Source organism: Phoca vitulina, unplaced genomic scaffold (genome assembly GCF_004348235.1).
Source record: "Phoca vitulina isolate PV1807 unplaced genomic scaffold, GSC_HSeal_1.0 scaffold6, whole genome shotgun sequence".
In the NCBI taxonomy this organism is placed as follows: domain Eukaryota; kingdom Metazoa; phylum Chordata; class Mammalia; order Carnivora; family Phocidae; genus Phoca; species Phoca vitulina.
In genome coordinates this window covers 32,426,791-32,447,114 of record NW_022589709.1, presented here as the reverse complement: position 1 = coordinate 32,447,114, position 20,324 = coordinate 32,426,791, and the positions used below count along the sequence as shown (strand labels likewise).

General features: G+C 32.3%; 1 protein-coding gene across 3 annotated transcripts in view; it reads right to left on the bottom strand.

Annotated features, from left to right (window-relative positions):
- The window catches only part of CHD1 (chromodomain helicase DNA binding protein 1), a 74,137-nt gene that overhangs the window by 15,056 nt on the left and 38,757 nt on the right, over nucleotides 1-20,324 (bottom strand). For 2 of the 3 annotated variants that reach the window (XM_032403936.1, XM_032403937.1), the window contains 17 exons: nucleotides 19,708-19,870; nucleotides 18,722-18,874; nucleotides 16,260-16,331; nucleotides 15,671-15,820; nucleotides 12,822-12,970; nucleotides 12,133-12,229; nucleotides 11,913-12,008; nucleotides 9,834-10,010; nucleotides 7,180-7,340; nucleotides 5,812-5,853; nucleotides 4,572-4,702; nucleotides 3,724-3,862; nucleotides 3,347-3,497; nucleotides 2,274-2,396; nucleotides 1,329-1,457; nucleotides 605-868; nucleotides 102-242 (listed from right to left, as the gene is read on the bottom strand). In XM_032403936.1, coding sequence (XP_032259827.1) covers nucleotides 102-242; nucleotides 605-868; nucleotides 1,329-1,457; nucleotides 2,274-2,396; nucleotides 3,347-3,497; nucleotides 3,724-3,862; nucleotides 4,572-4,702; nucleotides 5,812-5,853; nucleotides 7,180-7,340; nucleotides 9,834-10,010; nucleotides 11,913-12,008; nucleotides 12,133-12,229; nucleotides 12,822-12,970; nucleotides 15,671-15,820; nucleotides 16,260-16,331; nucleotides 18,722-18,874; nucleotides 19,708-19,870 — 2,338 coding nt within the window. The remainder of the gene's footprint in view (nucleotides 1-101; nucleotides 243-604; nucleotides 869-1,328; nucleotides 1,458-2,273; nucleotides 2,397-3,346; nucleotides 3,498-3,723; nucleotides 3,863-4,571; nucleotides 4,703-5,811; nucleotides 5,854-7,179; nucleotides 7,341-9,833; nucleotides 10,011-11,912; nucleotides 12,009-12,132; nucleotides 12,230-12,821; nucleotides 12,971-15,670; nucleotides 15,821-16,259; nucleotides 16,332-18,721; nucleotides 18,875-19,707; nucleotides 19,871-20,324) is intronic. The other variant, XM_032403938.1, reaches the window with a different exon arrangement.

Sequence of the window (20,324 nt, the reverse complement as noted above, 5' to 3'; positions counted from 1 at the left end):
CAAATACACTTCTAAATTAAAAAGCTCCAAAAGATGAAACTTCCAATTAACATAAAATATTATATAAATTCTTACTAATAACCAGCAAGTCTACTACTTACAATGCTGAATGTCTTCTGATCTAGCTCTTCAGATTCTTCAGATATGGGAACTGGTTCACCACTTGCGGTGATATGAACTGGAGCATCTGACACTGAAGATTTCTTGGATCTTTCCTTGCTATCAGACTTGGATTCGCTCAACTAAAGAAAAAGAAAAAATAAAAAGAAAAATCCAACAAAAACAAAGGTGAAATGATTAACACTTCCAGAAAACAATTAATATTTCACTTTATTCTACAATAGTTTGTTCACATTCCATACTCTATTTTATCTTTCTGGGAAACCAAAAATAAATCTACTCTGTAATGTTACCCTATACGTAAAGCATTCAAAAAAAAAAAAAAAAAGATTCAAACCTATTTTTCTCCTTTTCTAGATACCCACATGTATTTTTAAAGAATTCAGTTATTCAGGCTAATTTGGGCTGACAGGCAATTTATTTTCCTAAAATGTAAATATGCTGATTGTGTCACTTTCTAAGTTTTACATTATGATTTGCGTACCTTTTCTTCCTTTATGTCTTTTTCTTTCTGTATAGCTTCTTTTACTTTGTTTTCTCTTTTCTCTTTAAAATCTTTTTCCTTTATATCTTTCTTATCCTCTTTTTCTTTTATCTCCCTCTTAAGTTCTCTTTTATTCTCTTTTTCTTTTGCTTCCCTCTTTTCTTCTGATTCCTTCTTTATAAAAACATCTGGCTCAGGTCTTTCTTCACTGTCTCTTTCTGTTTTAATTTTTTTATTTGGATGTTTCACAGAAGTGATCTCATCCTGAAAAGTGCAAGTATGGCCAATGTATTACTAACCAAATCTTGACAAAGACTAATTTCTTTTCTTTGCATGACTACGGATTGCATGTATGTGGATTCAGAAAGAAATAACCTAGAATCCCATTAATAATGATACATGCAATGTTCACCTTCCTATAAAAACTAAAGGAAGCCAGTCCCATTCAAAATTCAAAATAAAATTAATGGAAACAGAACCTCATTTAAATGGCAAATGTTTGAAAAGGAAGGACCTTTGCTCTATATTCCTCTTAGTGATATTCTATTAGATGAGTAAAATTATGTTCCATACGTGAGACTACGTAATGAACTACAAAAAAGGAACTTCAAGTACCTAAAAGTAAAATTTCAGGTCTTAGTTCAAATTTTAAATGTCAAGTATACTAAAACATGCTATGTCCCTTTCTAATACAAAAGTCTGTTTTTCTAAAACACATTCTTACCTTATCATCATCTTCATCGGATTTCTCTGAAGGCAGGGGCGAAGAATCACTCTTTATTTCTTCTTTCACTTTTATAGACTTCATTGCTTTATTCTTCTTAGCTCTTGCTTTTCTCCTCTTTGACCCTCCCTAAAAATAATTATTTTTATTCTAACCAACTCCAGATTCAGTCAAAAAAAATTTCTTAAATACTAAATCTAAAAAGCTAAAAGAACACATATTCCTACCCAATCCTTAGTCTAACAGTAGTAAGCTACACCAATCTTAGAAAGTCAACAAAAGTGATATAACTTAATGAATCAAGTACATATTATGAGTAACAGATACTAACTATAACTAATTATTCTTTTCAAAAAGGATTAGAGAAAAGTGGAGGTTGAAAGAAACAGAAGGAAGGTTTTTCACCTTCCTAAATTACTATTATCTGAACTAAATTTGATCCAATCAGAAATAGCATTAGAAATATTTTTATTGGTACACAGTTACTGACATTGTGGTTATAATGCAAACGGTTAAAGGCTGTTAGTTTCTAATCACCTCTTCTTCAGTGTATTTTTCCTACTTTTTTGGCCCCTCCCTAATAAATAAGCTCAGTGATCTTTATGCTGTACCTTCAGCTCTCCAACACCAAATAAAACAGTAATAGAGGCTTGACCCCTTAAAAAGTATGCCACTCTAAACAAGTTGCCCCCAGTACCTATCCAAACACTAGAAAAAAAAAAAACAAAAACAGGATCCCACTTCTGAAAGATAGGACTTACCAGTTTTAACAGGAATGCAGAGATAACTTAAGGCAAAATATCACAATATTCAATTAAAGTTACCAAATTACAGAAAAATACACTTATAAGGTCATATTAGCCTCAGATGTCTAGGGCTATCAGTAAACTAAATTTATCTTACTGAAAAGTAAATTGCTCTTTAAGCATCTAAATTTTAACTTACTGCACCAGAAAGTCTCTGAGCTTCTTTTTTTGCAAGATCTCTACTAAGTAATTTGATGAGGTAGTCTGCACGTGTCTGCAACTGCTTTGCTTGTGGTTTTTTATCAGGATCATCAGGAAGAATCTGAAAAGAAATTAATTTTTTCAGGTTGTCTTTAATAAATAATATGAGAAATTTATTGCCTATAAAAGGCTTACTCATTTAAAGAAATACATATAATGTACTGGCAAGTTACAATTGTTAAAATTTGTAGGAATAAACAACTAAGAATGCAAAATACATTTTTTTATACTACACCACAGCAAAGATTTCATTTGCCTGGGAATGAGTTCTAAATAAATACATGAAAAAAAAATCCTTCCATTCAAAATAATAATACAAAGTGTGAGGTTAAAAATTTCTTTCAAATATACAAGTGTATTTAGCATCCAGTGTTATTAAACATTACAGTATTTTTAGATTTCTTTCCTCTCTCAATAACAGTATGTATAAAGTATACAAAAATTCCTTAGGTACAATGTATCAGCTATTTAGGTGACCCAAAGCATGCACTCTGAAGAAATTTTTACAGTAGGAATTTAAGCTATTCAAGTTTGGCTTCAGAGGTAGCAAATGACACAACACCAATATCAAAAGTGACTGTGAAGAAGTAAAATATAAAAAGATAACTTAAATGATAATAAGGCAATGTTTCCAGTGTTTTCCAGTCTAGGCAAAGAAATGATTTTAGCTGTGGTAGTATCAAATCACTAAAACCCCTAAACATTGTTTGATAATAAAAAAAAAATTTATTTTGCTCTTGAATAATATGACAGAATGAGAATTTTACTTTAAGCCTAGTAATATAAAGAAAAATACATCTATGCCTTAATAATAAAAATATAATTTCAGAGGTAAAGCAAAATTTCAGAGATCATTTAAATTCAACCCCTTCATGAAAACCAAGAAGCCAAGGTCATACAGCTAGTTAGAGCCTTGGTTTCCTATCAATCAAGTTTATTTCTAACATAATTTAAAAAGCAAAAATCTAATTCAACATCAGTAGTCAACGGAAACAAGAAATATTTAAGTACCTTGTGTGTTAAACTGAGGTCAGGATCCATTTTAATCATTTCCCAGCTTCCATATCCGTATTCGTAGATACCAATTAACAAATTGGAATCATCTTCTTTGCCCCAGTCTATATCAAAATGAGCTGCCTTTGTGTGGCATGGGATAGTATACCTGTATCAAAGTTAATAACCATGGTCAAGTTTTTCACTGCCATATTAAAAATTAATTTTGAAGAATATATTTAAGTTATTGGAACTTCAAAATACTATGCCTGATTTTATTTTTAAAAACATTTCATTCAAACTAGCCAATGACATAAAAGACATTTTTATAACATATATACCCAAATTATTGAATAACAACAAATAATTTACAATAGATAAAGTAAACAACTCACTGTTTTCTTTCTTCTGGATCTGACGGAATGGATTTGTGCAATGGTATTAATTCTTCTTCATGGGAGATGACAAGCTTGGCATTCACCTGTACACCTGATATTCGGAATGTTGGACCCTTCACTTTTCCAAGTCTACCACCTTAATTTTTTTCAAGACATAAAAAAATATGAAATATACAATTCTACAAAATACAAAGCAAGATATGCTATTATTTACATTAATAAGCATCACTTATTTAGCTATATTTATAAGTATTACTTCTTTCTATTATTGGGGGGTGGCACTTGCTGGCAAACCTTAAATTTCACTATAAGATTTTTCAGTACATACTATAGAGATTATAATATAGCAGATGTGGATTCAAAGAAAGCATTTCATTGAAAGCATTTCCATAATTGTTTTATCAATTGCACAAGATACATCTATTAATACTGTCACCTTCTAAATAAGTGGCCTAGTATAATTTTTTTCAGTATACCTTATTACTAAATCTTAACTAAATATTTTCATTTAGGTAAATTACAAAATAAGCATAATGAAGTAACTATGCCCAAAGCCAAGATCACATATGTACACTATCTTTTCCCAGCCATCTATACTAAAAATACAGTAACTTCTGATATTACCAACTAGCTCGAATATACCAGTTAGACATACACTATTGCTTTCAAGAATACAATTCTGTTACCCATTTCCTATTACCCAGGAATGGTCCTGCTTTGTTTTCTAAAGCGTCTTTTAAGAGTAATGAATAGGTGGCTATGATATAACAACCTCTTAACTCAGTAAAAGCATTATGTGAAACTTCCATTTACCTCTCTTTAAATCACTCTCACTTTAATATTACCTGTTCGTTCTGTTCCTGAAGAATTATCCTTTAAAGCTTTAATGCAACCATTATGCACCAATTCTCCTAGTCGTCTGAGGTCTGTCTCTGACTTATCAACTAATTCAGCATCCCGAGCAATTGCATCTAATCTGTTAATGAAATAATACAATTTTCAGGTAAATATGCAGAATAAAGTGGTGCCATTTAAGAGATAGTAAGTTTCACCCTGCCTCAAGCTCTACAAGTCACTCTACATGCCCTATGAAGTCAAGTTCACATAACTGGCACAAGATACATAAAAAAGGAGTTCAAAAAAATGTTTAAAAAATTTGGCAGGGAAACAATTCATTTATATATTCAAGAATAATAAAGTTAACCAATTAATTCATTATAGAAAAAAATGGTATGCTTCCAACTTGAAAATTATGTAATAATTCTATAAAAGCTTTTCATAACCAATCAAATCTTAAATTCTAAAGCATTGTAATACAGATGACCCTTGAATAACACAGACTTGAACTGGACAGATCCAGTTACATGTGGATTTTTTTTTCGATAAATACAGTATAGTAACTCTAAATATTCAAAATAAAACAAAGTATCTTTAAGAGGGAGCTCTGGAGAGAAAAAATAGAACTGAGCCAATCTGAGTCTTTGCCACTGTATATTCAGACATTGGCCTTGCCACAACAAAGGACAAAGAATATTCAAATCACCAACACGTACTGAAATTAACCATTAACTTAAAACACACACACACACACACACACACACACACACACACACACAAACACAAACTGTCCTGATACTCTGAATTTTAATAGTTCATATAAAAAGGAACCATAATTAGGGAAACTTAAGAAAATTTCCCTAGTAAGGGAAAACAGAACTGGTCTTTAAGTCAAAAGACTAAGCTAGCAACTCACCTTCTCTAAAGGATAAATCTGCTATTTATAAGTTTGGGATGTAAAAGATGGGATAAAAGCATGGGAAAAGTACAATCACAAAATGCTGAGTATTTTACAGACATATGTATTTTATAGAAACCTTCATTTGTAGATAAAATTTTAGAACCTAGAAAGAATTAAGAATATGAAAACCTTTTAAAAAATCTGAAATTTGCTTTCTACAGACTAACGTTGTAAATGATTTTTAAAGCAAATTTAACAAAGTAGCTAAACCCAATAGTAGTGTATATAAAGTTGACAGCATGTAAACACACATTCTGTAATTCTATGAGAATGACAAACGTATTTACCTTTCCAGAGGGCCACCAAATTTCTTGTAACTCTTGATAAACCTAACAGAAAATAATTGTTTGGTTAAAGTGTGGGTTTCACTATCCATTAAAAAATAGATTTATAAATACGTAGAAATAAGAAAACAGCTGTTAGTGCAAAAATTAATTCAAGGCACTGTTACCATACTAACACAAATGAATAAACTATGCTGAAGACAAAAATGTTAAAACATTAAGATATACCAAGCAAGACATATTTTAACACCCAGGATGATGTTTAGAAACCAATATAAATAAAACAATAGAAGCTAAATTTTATTTTAGAAATTACTTTATTATTTTCACAAGACAAGTTCAAGGCTACCACAGGAAGTGTGTCCAGAATTATCAATCATACTACACCTCCTCACATTCCAAGTATTGATAAAAGTTTACTGAATAATAGCTTTATTTCAGATGTATGGTATAATACCAACAATGGAAAATAAAAATTTTACTTAAGAACAAAGCTACCCAAGTGGTTGATGGATGAGGGAAAATATCCAGGAAAAGTAGAAGTTGAAATGTTCTTCAACTAAAGACAGAAAGTCCAGCAAATCAGGTGGTCATAAAAATACCCTTAATAAAATCTAACAATATATTTAGTTTTCTGGTAGAAAGAATGAGGAAGAACTTTATCGGTCAGGTCTATGATTAAAAGAAAAGAGTTACTACAATGGCTTGAAAGAAACAACAAACTCTCAAAATATAACAGTGAGCAAACCTTTTTACAAATTTCATAAGCAAAAATATTACATAAACAAAAGTAGGCTGTTATCCCAGTCCCCTTATATGAATGTATATAAAGAAACAAACATATTTTGAAAGAAAACTGTAATTTATCCTACGTGACTATCTTACCTCAATTCCTACTTGGACATATCAGAAATGCTTTTAACATTGTTACTTTCAAAAAGCAAATCTCCTCAGTGTTAAAAAAAAAAACTAGAAAAATTTGGAACTACAGTATTCCCACATAAAAATAGTAACGTTGGGAGTCATAAATGCAGGGAGAAATTTTAATAAATAAGTCTAATGTACTAAAATATACATTCATTTTTAAAAGGGCCACTATTCTGAACCACATTTTTAATAAAACCAAAAAAATTTAGCAGTCTAAGTAGACTAACAATAAATAAATAACATGCAGAGATTAGATACCAAACTTTATTTTTCATAGCTATAAATGAAGACCCAAAAGCAGAACCATTCAATCCCTACACAATTATCATATATTTGCCTTCTCTAAAACTTTCATTTTAATCTTTGAAAATTATGGGATTTGTCTATTTTAATTTCACCTTCTAATAAAAGGAAGCTAAGTAAAATACCCTTATGTCATCTTACCGCCGAATTTCTGCATCACTAAATCCTTTGATATTCTCTCGAGGAATAGTCCGTGGTCTTCCACGTTTCTTTGGCCTTTTCCTTTCTGAGATCGAGTCACTATCAGATCCAGAGTATCTCCTACTTCTACTGCGCCTCCCTTCACTTCCATTAAAACTAATCTGGAATTGGAAAACAAAAATTTATCCAACTTTAGACTAAAGAAGGCTTCTAACTATAAGAGCAAAGAAAACATTAAGAAAGAAAAGACTGAGAGAATTAACAAATTCAAATCTTGTCTGTATATCAAAAAATTTTCTATAAATAAGATTAAAAAGCAAACAAAACAGAGAAAAACATGGTAGGTTAATGACAAAGAGTTATTAAAGGCCCTAACATTTTTAAAAACATTCTTATATATCAGAAATAAAACACAAATTTTTTTTTTTTTAAAGATTTATTTAGAGAGAGAGAGAATGCACACGTGTGAGGAGGAGAGGGAGAGAGAGAGAGAGAAAGAGAATCTCCAGCAGATTCCCCGCTGAGCATGGGGCCCAATGCTGGATCTCACAACCCCTGAGATCATGACCTGAGCAGAAACCAAGAGTCACATGCTTAACCAACTGAGCCACCCAGGCGGCCCCAAAATTGTCCTTTTGTAAAAATGAGAAAAATTATTAACAAGCAATTAATCAAATACCATAAACATAGAATTAAACAACATCAATGGTAAATTTTTTTAAATGAGAATTAAAGCAACAATATTTATTTATAACACTCATTATTTAACAGAAACATCAAAACATATTTTCTGTAAGTCTCTGGAAGTCACCGTGCATTTTCTGAACCCCTAATATGTTGAAAGCTAATTGAAAGTCAAAGACAGTATTCAGTTCTTACTCATTCTAACCTCCTCTCATCCTTTCAAAAGTAGTAATATAATGCTGTGCTTCCCATGTACTATAAAAGGAAATCATTATGGGGTTGGCAGCAATAAACACTAACAAGAAACTACATACATGGTCACTTTCAGACCACACACATCACTTGGCTCCATTTCTGCCTATTGATAGGATGCCCCAATCCTAACAACAAATCTCATCTACAAAATCCTAACTTCTCTTACACATGTCAAAATCACAAGGCAATCTAATAGTCTAAAATATAAGAAAATACAGGAGACTCGTAAGAAAAGATGGAACCTGAATACTGGCTCACCTGTGAAAAGCATGAGTTGTGGTCATCAAATAACATAAAAGCAGGCAAAAGGAAGTTAGCTAAAATTTACTAAAGGCTTTGTTTGGGTGACTATGAGAGTCCTGGAAACGAAAGGCATGGAGAACAGAACCTGCACCCCCTCTCAGATATTCCTCCGCAAAACTCCCAACAGGTGCTCATGAGTAAGACTGGGCAGGAGATCAGAAAAAACTTTCCTTCCAGATGATGGCCTGGAGAAAGGGAGCAGTTTTCTACTGCACTGAGGGCACCTCACTGAAGAAGACAGAAGACACAATACTGTTGCAGGAAAAGAAAAAGAAAACAAAACACTCTACCCTTGAGGGAAAGATAGCAGAAGGATGACTAAGCAATTCCCTCATTTTCCTCAGACTCAAAATTTAAGGAGGCACCAAAAAAGCTCAGAAATATAACGCAATATTCTAAAAAACAGAAGTTAATTCAAACAAAAAATCTAGTATTAAAGTTTCTTTCCTTTTGTTGCAGTACCTGATGCAGCCTGGCATGGCCCTGCTACCATTATTTAAAAATCTCCTATTTTCTTCATTTGGGTCATAAAATAAACAGCAATAAATTTTTAAAAATTCGTATCACACAAGGTATGCTGATGATGACAGAATTAAAATAGAAATCAACTAACAAAAATAATCAGAGTATCTCCCAAATATTTGGAAATTAAACACACTTCATAACAACAAAAAAGAACAAAAACAAACCAACAAAAAAATACCTACAGGTCAAAGAGTATGTCCATAAGGCAAATTAGAAAATACTCTGAAATGAATGAAAATGAAAACACAACAGGTATCAAAATTTACAAGATTCAAAAAAGGCAGTGCTTAGAGGGAAACTTGTAGCATTTTTAAACGCTAATAATATTATAAAAAGAAGGTCTTGATTAAATTGTCTTAAGAATACATCTTAAGACACTTAAAAAAAAGTAGAGCAAATTAAAGCAAAGCCAAAGAGTAATAAAGAGCAGAAATCAATGAATCTGAAACAGAAAAATAAATGAAACCAGGGATGATTTTGGGGAGATTTTATGAATAACTTTATGCCCATAAATTCAACAACTTAGATAAAATGGACAAATTCCTTGAAAGAAACAAACTACCAAACTCATTCAAGAAAGAAATATTCTGAATAGTTCTATATTTATAAAAGAAATTAGTGTTTCTAACAAAGAAAACTCCAAGCCTAGATGGTTTCCCTGACAAATAGTGCCAAATATTTAATGAAGAATACCAATTCTATACAAACTCTTCATAAAAGCAGAGGAGGGGTGAACACTTTCCAACTTATTTTATGAGGCAAGAATTATTAAATCAGTTGAAAACACTACAAAAGAAAACAATGGACCAGTATGCTTTATAAACAAAAACAGATCAGTCCAGGTATGAATACCCTTACAACAATAATCTTTTAAATTAAAAAGTCACCTGTTTTGCACAGTTTCTCATTCTTGGGAGCATATAAATTTCTTCAAGTTCCTTTTGTCTTTCTTCCTCTTCTAATCGTCTTCTTTGATCTTCTGGAATTATTTCTTCCCAATTCTTTGAATTTCTTTCTGGTTCCAACTCAATGTCATCCTCATCCATATTTGAAAAGTTGGCAACCTTAAATTCAAGAATTTTAAAGAATAAGCATTAAAGAAAAACTCATCCTTAAATTACATTTTGCATTTTAGGGGAGAGGACGTGACATACCAGAATAAGGCAATAAAACTTAAATATCCTCAGGATAATGAATAGGACTATGGATTAAACCCAAAATGACTGCTAAACTATCTAAGTTCTTTATTAGTTCTTTATTATTTATTATTTTTTATTAGGTCAAAGTAGAATAAACCAAAAAACTTCTAAGAAAGATTCTCTTTTGTCCTGCTGCTCAACAAAATTAGTTGACAGACCAACAAAATAATTTATACTAACATGCTAAATCATCTTCTGCTGAAAATACCACACCAGTCCGTTAACTACAAAGTGCTGTAGAATAAACCAGTATTCTTATTTTTATAATCATAAAAAGTAACACAAAAGCTACTGACAAGACACAAAGAACTCTGGGTCCATAGATAACCTTTCTGAGGTTCCTAGTTACTTCATCTTAAAAAAAAGGGATAGAATGAGCTCACTAAATTTTGTGAAGATTAAATAAGATAATACATTTAAGGAACTATGAAGACTCTGGTACATGGAAGGGATTCGTTAAACCTAACTGCCAATAGTGGCACATTAAAACTTAGAAAAAGTGGGTGAAAAAAACCTGTGCTTATCCTGTGTTAAGAAATGACACTGCAAATAGTGTTCATTCTCTCATGTCTTTATTTATTTTAAAGATTTATTTATTTGAGAGAGAGAGAATGCACGCGTGCATGCATGGAGGGGGCAGAGGGAAAGAATCTTCAAGCAGACTCCCTGCTGAGTGTGGAGGCCTACATGGGGCTCGATCCCAGGACCCACGAAATCATGACCTAAATGGAAACCAAGATCAGATGCTTAACCGACTGAGCCACCCAGACACCCTGTGTCTATTATTTAACTGTGATGAAAGCCCAAAGCTAGCAGTTTAGGAGAATTAACTCACTGTTATAAAAGTAATCTGTATTTACTTTACTTAGCTGATCAGTGACATTTTTTCAAACTGCCAATTAGTCAAATTAAAAGCATATAGTGTAACCATGTAGAGTTAATCAGACAATACCCAGATTAAGTACAGGTTCCAGAAACCTTAACTTCTCCTCAAGATTAAAGAAATAGTCCTCTAACTTATCTCCCTGCTTTTAATTCTTGCTCCATTACAGTACATCCTCCACATTGCAGCCAGAGTGATTCATTAAAATTACAAACTGTGTCCCTGTGCATGGCACACTACAGGTGCTCAATAAATATTTGCTGGATGAACAAATGACACAAACTGAACTGCTCTCCTTAAAACCCTCAGTTCATGAAAATGGCTATAGAGGAACCTGCTTCTTTACACTAAACAACTGGCATACAACTTACTCTATGAGGTTGGCTGACTTACATCGCTTTAGGACTCCTTGCAACCTTTTACCCCTCACCAAACCAGGGGTATTTACAGGTACTAATAGGAGCTCACTGCTTACATGGACTGAATAACTTGAGTTTTCTTAGGTGTGATAATGCTTAACTTAATGTCAAAAACTGCTCCAACAAATAGAAGGCTAAAAGCCTTTTGTCATAGAAATCTCCATTAGAGATCATGTTCACTCATTTACCCAAATATTTGAGGATGTGCTAAGCACTTTTTTAGATGCTAATTAGAGTAACAGCCCTCCTCATTCCACTGTATGTACCTATTCATAAATGATTTGATCCTTTTCAAAACAAGTTGCTACTGGTTTGTCAGAATAAGAGAGAAAAATTTTCATACACCATAGCAAATTTTAAGCCAAAAACACTGAGAAATTATCATGTTGATTGTGCTTAAAGAGATTAATAAAATGCAAAATGACAAAAAATAATTTGAAAGAAAAATTAAAAAGAAAAATCTACCTTGAACTGGGAAAGCAATTCATCTCCTACAGTTAAAGGGCCTGGTTCGTTTTCATGAGTTTCAGCCCTCTTCAAGATCTCATCTATATCCATTTCCTATTAATTAGAAAGAAATCTTTAAGTATAGTTTAACATATTTTGAAGTAGATACACCTTATACTTACAAGTTTAAAGAAATGGCACATTTTGAGGCAAGTTTTTTTGTTTTTTTTTTTTTTACCTGGGGCTCTTGTTCTTCTCCTTCAGGTTCCTTAAAAAGCTCCTCAGCGCCAAACTTTAAAATGGCTGATAATTCTTCTTTATTGAAAGGAGTAGAACTAATCAAGAAAAACAAATAAAAATGCTTAATACTAACAGTTAACAATATTTACATTGCACTTTTATTCATTACTGACACAGTCAACTTTATATAATTTATATGACAGAGTTAGACATGTTAAGTATTATAAGTGCACTTATTTTAAAAGTTAAGAACTTGAAACCTGGAAGTTAAAGGAATTTCTCCCAAGATTTATAAAACTTGAGTGGTAAAATCAGTACTAAATGTATGCTTTTGACTAAAAATTACTCCAGTGCTTTAAAAAATTACAATACTAAATATGGTACCTCAAAGATCTGCTTATAGCATGTAAGATTTCAGGAAAATGAGTGCAGAATGATTCTAAATGACTTTTTTTTTAAAAAATATTAAAGTAACTACCAGGGCGCCTGGATGGCTCAATTGGTTAAGCATCTGCCTTTGGCTGAGGTCATGATCTCAGGGTTCTGGGATAGAACCCCGTGTCATCGGGCTCTCTGCTCAGAGGGAAGTCTGCTTCTTTCTCCCATTGTTCTTCTCTCCCTGCCCCTGGCTCATGTTCTCTCTCTCAAATGAAAAAATCTTAGAAAAAAAAAAAAAAAAGTAACTACCTTGAGGGGGCAGAACCTGTATGTAGTACTGTCTTCCCAGTTGTGTCCATTCTCTGAATCACAAGGTGATCCAAAACCATCTTCTTTTTCGCCCTTTCAAGTATATCCTCTTCAACTGATCCCTTTGTAACTAGACGATAAATATTCACCTGTAAAGATATGCATAATGAAAATAAAATGTAGTAAAAAGGATTCATTTTGCTCATCTGAAATACCCAAAGGTCGGCAGTTCTATATCAAACAGTACCACCATATAGGGATATTTTGAAAATTTATGGGAACATTTTTATAGTTTTTGAAATCATTAGGTGGGTTTACCAATACTTAAGAGCAAAGGGACCTGGGATACCAGACATTCTGCATTAAACTGGACATTCAGGTACAAAGAAAAAGTATCCTCAGTCTTTCAAGTCTTACAAATGATTTTTAAAAACCTTTTAAAATTATTTTGAGTCTAAATTTGAACTCCATTTTAAGGTAAACATGAAGAGTTTTAATGAAGTTATAAAACATATACTAGTTTTTTCAGCATTGTAACTATTGCATAAATCAGTAGGTAACTGGATACCCTTTTATTTAAATCTCTGTCAAAGTTATTTCCAAATGTGTATAGTATTAGTGTCACCAATAAAATTCATCTGTATTACTCATCTATACTCATTTTGTAGTTGTTGCACGTAAATATTTAATAAGAGATATGAAATACCTTGTGTCAGATTTAGAACCAAATACTAGTAAAGCCACAGGTACGTGCATGATTTCACACATATGTGGAATTTGAAAAAACTAAACAAATGATCATAGAGGAAAAAGAGAAGCAAATCAAGAAACAGACTCCTAACAACAGAGAACAAATTGATGGTTACCCTGGGGAAGGGGGGGTGGTTAAAAAGGTGATGAGGATTAAGGAGGACACCTATTGTGATGAGTACCAAGTGTTGTATGAAAGAGTTGAAGCACTATAATGTACACCTGAAACTAATATTACACTGTATGTTAACTAGAATTTAAATAAAAACTTAAAAAACAAAAAACAGCCAAGTACATGAGGCATACGAATCTTAATACACCAATAATGAAATAATAAAGAATATATCTCAATAATCATTAATAAAAATATATATTCATATTTATATATTTTAAATGTATTAAATGATAATGTATTAAATAACTTATATTTTAAAATATAGTCATATTTATGTCACATTTATTTTTTAAATTTTGTAACAAAATAGTAAGAAATCTGTTACCATTATTTTACGATCTTACTCAAATATTCTTCCTAGAGGTCTACCATGCAACTTTCTATAGTATTTTATCTAACTGGTTCTTCTAATGTATCCTCTACTTTCTATCACCTATTAGAAAATGGGGTGGCCTTTAAGAAGTATTTAAGTAGTATAAATGGAATATGAGCCCAGCCATGTATTGAGGATTTCAATATAGGAGGGTTTAGTGCAATTAACCACTACTCCCTATCTCATTCATAAAACAGGGCTAATTTTGACTATTCACATATACATTACGCCCAGCTCACCTGTGAGATTATCTTATTTCCTCACCCTCTCCTCTCTGACAGTCTATAATTTATCTTGGCATGTTATTGTTATTATCCCTACTTCAAGTTTGCTTCTCTTTATAATGTGTAAGTAAGTGTTATTATCTAATTTTAATGCTAATTTCTATTGTCTTATGCACCAATATACCCGATCTTTCCTTCCTTTGTACTTTCTATGGAGAATGAGTCCTGCTCTAATTTTCCCAACTCTAAATTTGTTCTTTATATCCCAGTGTAGTCTTATATATTAAAATACCTATTTTTTAAAAAGAGTTTGTTTTTTTACCTAAATTGCTATTAGGGCATTCAAATTATTTTCAAATTCATGTATTCAATTCAAGGAAAAGGGGGAGCTAAAAACAGCTGTTGTAAAAAGGGGTCCCTGGGTCTGATGATGTTAAGAACCACTACTGTAAATACAAGCTATCACACTTAGGGGTATGCAATGTTCTTCCAGAGTATAAAAATTACAGAAAGAAGCATAATGTATTTCTGACGAGAGTTTTATGAGAATTATTTGGGCAAAATATTTTTTTTCAATTAAAATTATGGACATATTTTTCAGTATGAAATCTTAAAAAGGTAATATAAACGTGCTCTTTCTGTGCTATTTGTTCGTATCTCTTGCTTTGGAGAAGTTTGAGAAGCACTACTCTAGATAGAGGTAAATGAATTAAAATACAAGGACCAAGGCATCAGAATGATGACATACAGTTTTTCTCAAGGCCTATTACAACGGTGTCAGATAGCTGTACAAAAACTGTAAAATCAGAATGGCTTTTTTGCATAAAGAACCTTATAGGCAAATGGATTAAGATACAGGTTAACAAAAAGGTAGCAATATCCTAACCAAAATCATAGTTAAGATAATAAAGACATTTTAATGCTTATGTTTTGAATGAAAAACATTGGTACTCTACAGCTGTAAACAGAATGTATGATTAAAAGAGAATGCATAATCCTATTATGGCAGGCCTTGCAGCTGTTAGGTCTCTGAAATCCGGGTCTGACAGCTGTGTGTGTATGCGATGCGTGGTGCCTGCTGTGCCAGCCCCAGAGTGCCGCTCGGGCGCCCTCCATCCACTCCCCAACCCCTCCCCGCTCGGGTATTCAATTCTGCCAAACCTTCCAGGTGATTTTGGTAAATCTGAGTTCCTGAGTACTTTACCTGTTAAAGAGCAACATGACTATGTTCCAATGATCTGACCCAGAAGATAAACCAAAATCACTTCTAAACACTGATGATCATAAAAAAGGAATCTAAAAGTAAAATAAAAGAAAAAAAAAATACCTGTTTCTTCTGCCCAATTCGATGAGCTCTAGCCTGTGCCTGAAGATCATTTTGTGGATTCCAATCAGAATCAAATATAACAACAGTGTCAGCAGAGGCTAAATTAATTCCCAGGCCTCCAGCTCTTGTGGAAAGCAAAAAGCAGAAATCCTGTAAGGAATTATAAATAGACTCAATTTTAAATTCGTCTTAACTGTGACTGTGAATAATTAGAGAATTTTACAACTGATTTTTTGAATTTAGAAGTATTTTACCAATAAAAGTAAAGGGCAGTTTTAAAAAATAAAATACAAAAACCTCTAGCAAAACCAATCAACAAGACTCCTAAATACAAATATACATGGGAATAATATATATCAAATTTAAAAATTTGTAAATGAAAGTGGGCTAATTTATTTTGAATCAAATTAACTGTCCTATGCTGAAATAGTATTGATAAGAAAGGGTAAAATTCTTCAGATTTAACATAGAATATTGATTTTAAAACCTCACTTACAAAGAAAAACTGGGTAACAAACAATAAGATTTAAAAAAAAGCACATTCAACTAAAATGATTAAAATAATTTACAATTTTAAAAGCATTCATACCTCTGATCCTTCAGCATTAAAATGATCTAGAGCTTGTTTTCTCAGTTCCCCTTTTATTGATCCATCTAATCTCTAGAATAAAACACATTAAAATACTGCATATAACAGATTCAGATATTTAAAAAAGATATTAAATCAACAATGAAATTAAGTATGAAAAGGCAGTATTGCTTTTGCTAAGGCCGTAAGAGTATAAGGCACTTAAGAGGCAAGAAGACAATACCCAGGCATTCTGTCTCTCAAGTCTGTGTTCTTAACCACTAAAACTATTTCCACAGATAATAATAGTAAGTAATGACAATGGCTATCATTCTGCCTGAGTCTCACTGTAAGAAATACATTTTACACATGAATGTGTACACAGCTGTATACCCGAAGCAAGTTACATGACACAATGTACCATGATATACTCTCTTATATTAAAATCTATTTCATTTTTTCAAAATGTTGGTACAACTCATTGAAATGATTCCCAGATCCATTAATAGGTTACAGACCATAGTTTTATAAATGCTGATTAAATCCAGTGTGGTTACTGGACCAACAGCCATCAGTGTCACCTGAGAACTTAGAAATGCAAATTTTTGAGCCCCATCCCAGATCTACTGAATCAGAAACTCTGAGAAAGGGGTCCAGGGGCTCAGTTGGTTTAGTGTCTGCCTTTGGCTCAGGTCATGATCTCAGGGTACTGGGATTAAGCCCCATGTCGGGCTCCCCACTCAAGTGGGGAGTCTGCTTCTCTCTCTCTGTCCCTCCTCCCTGCTCATGTGTACTCTCTCTCTCTCAAATAAATAAAATCTTTAAAAAAAAATTTAAAGAAAGAGAGAGAGAGAATGAAAGGGGTCCAGCAAAAGCCCTTAAGTTTGAAAGTCACTGATTTGGGGAACCATGGGTTCTAGTCAAATAGCCTGCATTTGAGTGTCTTCAGTATTCATGAGTGCCTGGGCAAGTGATCTTGACTTTTCACCTTGTTTGTTTCTTTCTCAGGGAATGAACATAATAGTAGTAATTCCTTCACAAAATTCAGAGCACTCCGTGAGAGAACACAGTAAAACACTTAGCTCAGTGTTGGATACATACTGAGTCCTTACTAAATATTAGCTGATGTCCAAAATAAAAAAAAAAAGAAACTTAAATAGTGCTATTTGTTTCTTTTTCATTAACAATTACAATTAGTAAAGACTTTTAAAAACAGTGGGTATACCATTTATTGAAGTATGACCTAAACCAAAAGAGTGGTAAAAATAATTTTCTCTGGGAATTAATCTGGGAATGAGAAGGGATTAGGGGTAAAGAACTGCTAATAAGCACTTCTTTACTATTTGTTTTGTTTGACCATGTACATTTAATAGTTTGTCTAAAAACAACCAACAGAGGGTTGGGGTGGGGACAGAGGGGTGATATGGAGAAACACGGTGATAGCTAAAGGGTACAGTTTCTTTTTGAGGGGATGAAAACATTCTAAGATTGTGTTGATGGCTGCCCAACTCTGTGCATATATTAAAAAATCACTTAATTGTACACTTTAAATGGATGAATTGCATGGGAAAGAAATTACATCTGAATAAAGCTGTTAAGAAAATCAAATGATACTTTTTCCATACTTTTCCCCTAGTGTGAGTGACTATATATTTCCCAATCATGTTCATATCACCAAAAACCTGTCCTTCAAAGCAGACATTACCAGAGTTGTAATGTTATTTTTATTTGTAATTACCTGCTTAATGTCTATCTTCCACACTATGATGTAAACTCCAACAGAGCAGGGATTATGTCTGTTGAGATTCATCTTTATAATTCTGCTTCTATTTTATATCCTGCACTAAATATATACCATTTACTAGTTATATGAGTGTTCACTAGGTTCTAGGCACTGTTCATAAAAGGATTAAATTATTAGAAAGTACTGAGACTAGCACCTATCTGTCTCTTAACATTAAACACTCATTCATATTAGCTTTAATTACCCTGAATGGATTTCAAAATAAATACTGAATAGATGGAATATAAGACCATTTTGGTCTTTAGTACTGTCCTTGGAGTCATCTATAGTTTTATACAGCAAGCTATGTATTAGAATAACTATGAGAACATGATTCTTCAGAATGTGTAACAGTCCTGATAACATTCACAAGGACTGCTCTCTTTCCCTTCCTCAAACTAAAGCCTAATACATAAAGCTGCCCATTTAGATTTGAGCACAGAAGATAAGTACAGAATTAAAATAAAAATTAGAGAAGAGAAAAATTGCTTTGCTGCTAAATATAAGGTGAAGAAGAAAAAAAAAGGAATAATGATAAACAGAATTTTTAAATTTTTAGAAATTTTTAAAACAGATACATTATCTTAAAAGTAGTTTATATAAAAATCTATACAGAAGAACTTCAAAGGTAATTTTGTAGAACACGCTCAAGAATCAGATGAAATTTAAGTCAACAAAAAAGAAAAAATGAAATGCTTACTTGAAAGGGGAACTGACGGTATTTCAAATATTCTGCAAGTATATCTAACATCCGCACCATTTGAGAAAAAATAAGAACTCTATTGCCTCGTTCTCTTAGGCGAATTAACAGTTTGTCAAGAAGAATCAATTTTCCGCTACTACGGATTAAGTGCTAGGAAACAATAAATTACAACTGTTACAGCATGTGAAAAGAATCAAACGAAACAAATACTCCACTTAATACTTCATCTTCTTTAATTTATATTTAAAATCAAAATGTTATGTTTTTATAATGTTGGAAAACAGTTTCAGTTTTCAAAATTTCCTAGGACTTTCTAGGATCACTTTAATCTATGCCAGCTAAGATTTTCCTTGCCATTTAGCACCTAGGTTTTTGTCATGTTTTGGAGGTAAGGGGATGGGGGGAGCAGTTTCACTTTATTTGCTAGTTATTACACTACTTCTCCAAAAATCTTTGAAAAATAATATACTGAAAGAAGCAGCAACTAAAGGTTTTAAAACAGTAAGAAAACCTATTTTAATTTATACATATCAGTCACTGAACCTAGCACTTTAAAGCACTACTGTGGCTGGATGGCAGTTGTGCCTTCTTCATACTTTCCATTTGTCTTCCAGAAGTGACAGGAATGGTAAAACCTGAGGTCAAGATGTCTTTCTCAAGCCTACCATTTGCCATATCACAAATTCAGCACATTCACTGATGTGAATTTTTGTCAATTAAGAATATACTAAGGGAATTCTGCTGGATAAATCTTGGTAGTCCATACAAACCCATTTTTAGAAAAATGATCAAAATAATTAATTGGATAAATTATAATTTTGAAGCCTTTTTTAAAGACTAAAAACCCATTATTTAATTATACCATAACCAAAGAGAAATTCTAACCAATATATTAAAGCCTCGTGGCATTTTCAGTTATAACTGCAATAAGCATTCCCAGAATTTTGTTTTACTATAAAGTAACAATATTTTAAAATCCTTACTTGTAAGGCCTCCTGTTTATTATAGAATTCATTATTATCTGGTGGTTTAATGAGGTAGCAATGGTTACAACATTTCTTTAGCTCCATCATAATGTTCAAAAAGCCTGAGGTACTGCCCTTGGAACCTTTGCTGAGGGCTTTGTAATTCCTAGTTAATATCCATCTGTTTAAAGAAAAAAAATAACATAAAAATGAGCTTTAGCAGAATACTTACCAGGATGAATTCTAAAATCATGAAAAAACAATCAAGCACCAAAGCAAAATTGCACCATTATGAAGTTTACAACTGGATAATACAATGGACCAAACCTCATTCACAAGACTAATGAACTTCATTCATAAAATTAATGAGAACACAACACATAACTTGTTATCTGTGCTATATACAGTAAAGGCTTAATGTAACATAGTGAGTGTAGTGTATTAATCCTTTTTACCCCAAAGTTACTTCAAAAATGGGTCAGCTATCATCTATATTAACCTTCCAACAAATTTTACTACATTAGGCAACCAAAACATAGACCTATAAGAAACCTCATGAGCATACCTGGTTTACCCACACTGCCTTCTCTAAATTACAATTAAACAATACATATGCAACTTGTAGAAAAATTACA